At 48.7% G+C, this 7,181-nt stretch overlaps 1 protein-coding gene and 1 non-coding gene across 2 annotated transcripts; both read left to right on the forward strand.

Annotated features, from left to right (window-relative positions):
- The first annotated feature begins 248 nt into the window (after positions 1 to 248).
- Tpt1 (tumor protein, translationally-controlled 1) lies at positions 249 to 2,863 on the forward strand. The gene is made up of 5 exons (XM_021203289.2): positions 249 to 444; positions 602 to 675; positions 1,164 to 1,354; positions 1,681 to 1,903; positions 2,654 to 2,863. The coding sequence occupies exons 1-5, from the start codon at positions 417 to 419 to the stop codon at positions 2,654 to 2,656; spliced, it is 519 nt and encodes a 172-aa protein (XP_021058948.1). The 5' UTR covers positions 249 to 416; the 3' UTR covers positions 2,657 to 2,863.
- LOC115064580 lies at positions 2,460 to 2,589 on the forward strand. Its single transcript, XR_003844418.1, has one exon. It is a non-coding gene; the product is annotated as a small nucleolar RNA SNORA31 (small nucleolar RNA).
- Positions 2,864 to 7,181: the final 4,318 nt, after the last annotated feature.

Consider the following 7,181-nt stretch of genomic DNA (forward strand, 5'->3'; position numbering starts at 1 on the left):
GGGCGCAGCCACACCCTGGCCACGCCCGGGCGGCGACTCAAGCGTCGGGCCATCGGTCCGCCCCAAGTCCCTTCCCGTACCAGCAGGCCCAGGGCGCACTCTCCGCGCTCAGTCCCCATTGCCCCGCGCACCCGGGAGAACTTGGCATTGTGTCCCAGCCGAGTCCCCGGATGCCCTCCCGGGTCCGACCGTGACGTGGCCACGCCCCCGCGCCGCCCCGCGCGCCTCGTCACCGCTGACGGCAGTTCCGGGGGCGCAGCGGGCGGTGACGTAGCCGAGCGTGCCCTCTATATGAGGTTGGGGAGCGCCCGCGTCGGCCTTTTCCGCCCGCTCCCCCCTCCCCCCGCGCGCCGCTCCGGCTGCACCGCGCTCGCTTCCGCGCTGTCAGGCTAGCGCCGCCGTCCCCAGCCGTCACCATGATCATCTACCGGGACCTCATCAGCCGTGAGTCCCGGGTGCGGGTGGGCACCGGGGAGGCCGGGGCGCGAGCGCAGAGCTTGGGCCGGGAGTCGCCGCCGTCGCCGCGTGCGCCCAGCCCGGCGCGGGAAATGGCGGGCCTCCGCTCGCTCACGGGCGGCTCTCTCTGTTCGCTTTTTTACAGATGACGAGCTGTTCTCCGACATCTACAAGATCCGGGAGATCGCGAACGGGCTGTGCCTGGAGGTGGAGGGCAAGGTGAGCCGGGCACCGCGGGGAGGCTGGCCGCCTGCCCGCCGGGTCGGTCGGTCGGTCGGGTCGGGCCGGGCTGGGCGCCGCGGGGAGGCCGCTGGAACTCGTGCAATCCTCGCAGCCGCCTCCAGGCGGAGGAGACGCTCTTTCCGGCCTTGGGTTTTTCTAGAAAAGTGGAGGCGGAGCCGAGCCTGGAAATAGGTCCGCGAACTCAGCGCCATCCTCCTTCCCGGCGAACGGGGACATATTGTCTCTGAGACGGGTTTGCGCTGTGCGCGCTTAACCCGTGGCGACTCGAGAGAGGCCACAGCAACTTGGTTCCGCTTGGTGAGAGTGACCACCGCTCTCAGTCCGGGCAGCGATGACTTTGGGGGAGGTTAAAATGTTTCAGGGAGCTGACAGATCGTTGCCGGATCTTTTTTTTTCCCCCTTCGACTAAATTGTGCTTCTTTTTCTTCTAAATGGGATTTTTTCTTTTCTTCGTCTAAATGTAGATGGTCAGTAGAACAGAGGGTGCCATCGATGACTCGCTCATCGGTGGAAATGCTTCCGCTGAAGGTCCGGAGGGCGAAGGTACCGAAAGCACAGTAGTCACCGGTGTTGACATTGTCATGAACCACCACTTACAAGAAACCAGCTTCACAAAAGAGGCCTACAAAAAGTACATCAAAGACTACATGAAATCGTAAGTGACATAAACACCCCGTTTTGGTCAGCGTCCTAGAAGTTGATTGCTTAGGTAGAAAGGGCTTGAGAAAGGAGGGCCTTTTGTTAGACAGTGAAGGTTGCTTTTCAATAATGTGAGCATACTGGAGCATGCCGGTTGGCTTTAGCTTTGAAAAGTAGAAAGTTACTTTAAAGGTAATTAGGAATTACATTTTTAAAATGGTTTCTTGTCACCTAGTAAACTATCATTATTTTGCTAAGACATTACCTATTGGGGCTTATATTCTTAGTTATTATTCTACTCAAAATTCAGTATTTTGAGGACCTGTTACTTTACTGTTTTAGACTCAAAGGCAAACTTGAAGAGCAGAAACCAGAAAGAGTAAAGCCTTTTATGACTGGAGCTGCGGAGCAAATTAAGCACATCCTTGCTAATTTCAATAACTACCAGTTTTTTATTGGTGAAAACATGAATCCAGATGGTATGGTTGCTCTCCTGGACTACCGTGAAGATGGTGTGACTCCATTCATGATTTTCTTTAAGGATGGCTTAGAGATGGAAAAATGTGTAAGTATCTGTTTAAATTAGTAGTGTAAAGATAGGGAGTGTGGCGGTGTGATTCTTTGCCATCTGCAGGTGGTAGGCCTTGTAGATTGTGAGATCTGTGGAGAGTAGGGCCTTGAACATGAAAAAGGGGCCTGGAGATGAGATTAGCTTGCTTGGTAGAGTGCTCAGGGTCATGTGTGTAAGTAGAGTTTGACACTGGCCTGGGATAAACTCATGTAGAATGAGTATGGTCTCTGCCCCATGGTAGTTCAAGTCCATTTCATATTATATGCAATAGGATGTTTCAGTGTTTAATGAGGTCAATAAGAAGGAATACAAAATGTCTGTCTTATAAGGGACTGGTGGAGACAGTGTAAAAGGAAGGTTCTTTGTCCTAGATTTTGGAGGCTTTTTTGTAAGCACAGTAGAAGGTGAGCTTAGAGATGTACTGGAGAAAGTGGGTGACCGCCTGGGACAGTGGGGTAGGAGTGGTGTTCAGACAACAGTTGGTGTTTGTCAGTAGAGCACTGGAGTGGGCAGGAAGATGGGTGAGTGCTGCCGGCTCGGTGAGGGTGGTCTGCATCCACTGATAGACCTTGAACAGTTTGTGGTTGTTCTTCTGGTTTGCACTAGGATGCAAAAGGAAACTCTCCCTGCGCTTCCTGCCTGCCTTTGTGGCAGTTCAGATTGAATTAGGGAGTACATCTACATGCTAGGACAGTTGCATGCTCAGGCTGGGGCAGTTGTTAACGCCATCTCTTTGTTTTGCAGTAACAAATTGGATCTATCACCTGTCACCATAATTGGCTGCTGCTTACCATCCATACAACACCAGGACTTAGGACAAATGGGACTGATGTCATCTTGAGCTTTTATTTTGACCGTGATTTATTTGGAGTGGTGGCATTGTTTTTTTTTTTTTTAAAGGAAAAAAAAAACATGTCATGTGGGTTGTCTAAAAATAAAGTGCATTTAAATTCACTCAAGACCTCTTTACTGTGACTGTGCTGAGTCCTGTAGTGTCTGAGAAGCTAGAGCCTGGTTGAACGTCTCTAGAAAGCTAAGCCTCTTGAGTTAACTGCTGCAGTGGGGACTCTACAAGACTGGAGTGTCAACTCAATCTCAGTTGCAGTGAAGGGGAGAGGTGAGAAGTGGACCCTAACTTTCATCACCTCCAGTGGAAGAGCTTACCAAAAGCACAAAAAGACCAACTAGTACTGTCTCCTTCTCCTGGACTGTCAGATTCCTGGTAACTAGAGTAGAGGTTGGCAAGCTGGCCTGTGCTGCCGTAGAGTTGTACAAACATGGTATAGACCGTGGCGGTGGGGTGGGATGTGAGGAACAGTATTCCACTGTATATACCCCAAGGAACTAGAGGAACTTCCGGGGAGTGCCAGCAGCCCATGCTTAGTGGGGTAAGGTTAGATGACCCAGTCAACCTGCGTGAATTGGATCTTGGAAAACCTAGAACAGCATAGTCTGCTGTAGTATTTGCTTATATACCTTGCCATGTAAGGCTTGTCCAATGATGGAAGCCTAAAAGAGGTACTAAGCTTAAGAGGGTACTAGCACCTGCAATGTGAAGCCCAAATAACTCAATACCAGGTATTGTGATGAAGGGCAAGTGTTGCTAGGCCTAGGAAGCCACTTAGCTGGAATTTTAATGGGTCTTGAGGCCACTGGCAAGGAAAGAACTTGAAACATCTAGTGCTAGCCCTAGAGAAGTGAAGACAGCAGAAGCTTGGTAGGGGAGGAAGACCAGAAGTCAATAGTATTACATTTCTTTTTTTTTTTTTTTTTTTTTGGTTAAAGCTTTATTTATTTATTATTATATGTAATTACACACATAGCTGTCTTCAGACACTCCAGAAGAGGGCGTCAGGTCTTGTTACAGATGGTTATGAGCCACCATGTGGTTGCTGGGATTTGAACTCAGGACCTTTGGAAGAGCAGTCAGGTGCTCTTACCCACTGAGCCATCTCACCAGCCCAGTATTACATTTCAAATTATGAGTAAGCATAGATATGGGTTTGTGCATGTGGCTGTAGATGAGATGCCTGCCCATAGTCAGATTTCCTGCAGCAGGATCATGAGTGTTGGGTACCAAAGGGTCCTGCTGAGCCTTAACAGGTTTAGGGTTTTTTTTTTTTTCCTCTATTCCTGGCTGCCTTGGAACTTGTTCTGTAATTTCTTTGTAATCTCTTGAGCTCAAGGCCAACCTGTTCCTGCCTCCCAAATGCTGGGATTAAAGTCTTGTGAACAACAAACAGGCTGATTTTTGAGACAGCGTTTACAACCAGGGTTGACCTTGAATTGCTGAGGATAACTTTGCCTTCACCACCTATGACTATAGGCATGTGTCTCTTGCTCAGTTGATTTGGTCCTGAAGTTGAATCCAGGGATTATGGGGTTAGCAGCACACTACCAAACCTTGCTTCATCCTCAAACCTTGGCTTTTCTTTTCTTTCTTCGCCTTGATAGACCTTGAACTCCTCAACTTCTTAGTGCTAGGGCTGGAGGCTTGCCCTACCATACCCCGTTCCTAACTTTTGAGGACTTCCAGTCATGCTTTCCTAATTGGTTCTACAATGTTCTGCAGTACAGTCCTGGTGTGTGCCTTGTGGTTTATATGTGGCCTTATTTCAGAAGGCCAGGAATTTACTTCATGAATTAAGTTGTCTTGAGTTTGCTTTATTATTATAACTTATTTCCTAGTTATTGAGCACCATGCTTCCTGCATAGGTCAGGAGAGTGCAGCACTTGATCTTTCCGATGTTAAGTTTGGTAAAAACAGGTTTCGAGTACCTGTGTGTCCTAGGCTTTGTTGTCTGTGTGGAACAATGGGATAAGAAAGGTTTTGGTGGTGTCTGAGAGCCTTTGCAGTGTGCCACTTGAATGTGGGCGTGAAGGAGCGGCCATGTGGCTATCTGAAAGCAGACCATGCAAGCCGCAAGAGTGAACATCTTCATCATCAACGTGTTGTGGGGTATTCACCAGAATCGACACAAGTTTAAGCCAATAGAAAGCCTTAGCTGGCCTGTGACTACACTGGGCGTTTGGGATCCCAGGGTAGCTTTTAACCACAAAAGCAGTGATTGGGAGATCAGTGCCCCTCTTCATGCTGATTGTGATGGTTTGTATATGCTTGGGCCAGGGAGTGACACTATTAGGAGGTGTGACCCTGTTGGAGTAGTGTCACTGCAGGTGTGGGCTTTAATACCCTAGTCCTACCTGCCTGGAAGTGAGTATTCTGCTAGCAGCCTTCAGATGAAGATGTAGAGCTCTTCTGCACCATGCCTGCCTGGATGTTGCCATGCTTCTGTCTTGATGATAATGGACTGAACCTCTGAACCTGTAAGCCAGCCCCAATTAAATGTCCTTATAAGAGTTGCCTCGGTCGCCGGTGGTGCACGCCTTTAATCCCAGCACTTGGGAGGCAGAGGCAGGCGAATTTCTGAGTTCGAGGCCAGCCTGGACTACAAAGTGAGTTCAAGGACAGCCAGGGCTACACAGAGAAACCCTGTCTCAAAAAATCCAAAAAAAAAAAAGAGTTGCCTCGGTCACGGTGTCTGTTCACAGCAGTAGAACCCTAAGACACAGTGTATAGGAAGCCTTGCTGTTTTCACAAACTCTGTTATCCAGATACAGCGGCTTCCAGCTGTACCTAGGAACTCTTGAAGTCGTCTCTTAGTCTTTGGAGTTAGGATCTGAAGGATGGCAGCAATCCTACTCTGAGACAGGCTAATTTTGTCTCTGCTCAGGTGGCAGCCTTGCTGTGTTGGTTGTTTTATCAGCTTGAAAGTTGGACACACCCTAGCATTACTGGAGAAGAGGCAACCACACTGAGAAAATGCCACCTTGAGATTGGTCTGTAAACAAGGCTATAGGACATTTTCTTGGGAAGTGGAAGGCCTAGCCCATTGTGAGGGGTGTACCTGTGGGCAGGTGTCCTGGTGTGTATTAGAAAGCAAACTGAGAACCCACGGAGAGCAAGCAAGCCTGTGGGCAGCACTCCTCCATGGCATCTGCTTCAGTTCCTCACTCCAGGTTCCTGTGTTGAGTCACAGCCCTAACCTCTCTCCATGTGTGATGTGGAGGTGGAAGCTAAATAAGCCCTTTCCTCCCCAGGTTGTTCTTCATCGTGGTGTTTCATCACATTGTGTTGTTAGTCAGGGTTCTCTAGTGTTTCGGAACATAGAGAATGAATCATCCCCCACTCTCTTTCTATACATATATATATGTGTGTGTGTGTGTGTGTCATGTGTATTTTATATATTAATTGCTATGTATTATATACTTACATAATTATGTTCATTGATATAATTATAAAATATATAGTGAGACATTATATATCATATGCTGTAACACAAGGTTTCAAACAATGGAGAATGGCATTTAATGATCTTTCACGTGCTGGGCCATGAGGACCTCTGGAAAGGATGTGAGATTGGGGGCAGGGCGTGTCAATGTTTCAGTCAGAAAAACCACCCACTACGCGCCTAGAGGATTAGTAGCTTGCTCAGTGATGGCGCCTGTTTCCTTCTCCAGCTTGTGAGACTTCTCTGTATTTATGTGCACACTGTGCTTCCCTGAGTGTCAGACAGCAGAGAGCACAGCAGACCCCTCTGCAGAACTGTGGCCTGTGAGATACTCAGTGACTCACTGGAGGGCACCCAGAGGGGACACCAAGCCACAATTGTTAGTCAGCAGTTAAAATGCAGGGGTTTGGGTTTTGTATGTGTGCTGTGATGAGCCCAGGGCTTCATGTCAATCATCTCCCACTGAGCAATGCCCCAGCCCTGAGTCCAATATTTTTAATAATAACGATGAGTCCTGAGTTTCTGTCTGTGCTTTCTTGTCTGTTTTTTGTTTATTTTTTTCTTTTTGGGTTTTTTTTGGGGGGGGGGGNGGGGGGACACAGGTTCTCTGTGTAGCCTGCCTGTCCTCGGAATCACTCTATTGATCAGGCTGGCCTCAAACTCAGAGATCCACCCGTCTCCGCCTCCTGAGTGCTGGGTTAAAAGTATGGGCTTCCCAGCTTCTGAGTTTCTGTGTCAGGTTGCTGTGATGACACACCATGGCCAAAAACAAGTTGGAAACGAAAGTGTTTATTTGGTTTATACTTACACGTCCATCACTGAAGGATGTCAGGCAGGAACTCAAACAGAGCATAAACCTACTGATGCAGAGTCCATGGATGGGTGCTGCTTACTGGCTTGCTCAGCCTGCTTTCTGATAGAGCCCAGGACCACCACCCCAGAGATGGCACCACCTACCGTGGGCTGGGCCCTCCAGGCTT

The sequence above is a fragment of the Mus pahari genome, chromosome 8, assembly GCF_900095145.1.
Source record: "Mus pahari chromosome 8, PAHARI_EIJ_v1.1, whole genome shotgun sequence".
Lineage (NCBI taxonomy): Eukaryota > Metazoa > Chordata > Mammalia > Rodentia > Muridae > Mus > Mus pahari.

Bases quoted from the DNA above. Each gene is read 5' to 3' on its own strand.
- Tpt1 (XM_021203289.2), top strand. From the start codon at position 417: ATGATCATCTACCGGGACCTCATCAGCC. The intron at 445-601 runs GTGAGTCCCGGG...GCTTTTTTACAG, and splicing joins CTACCGGGACCTCATCAGCC to ATGACGAGCTGTTCTCCGAC. The intron at 1,355-1,680 runs GTAAGTGACATA...TTACTGTTTTAG, and splicing joins ATCAAAGACTACATGAAATC to ACTCAAAGGCAAACTTGAAG.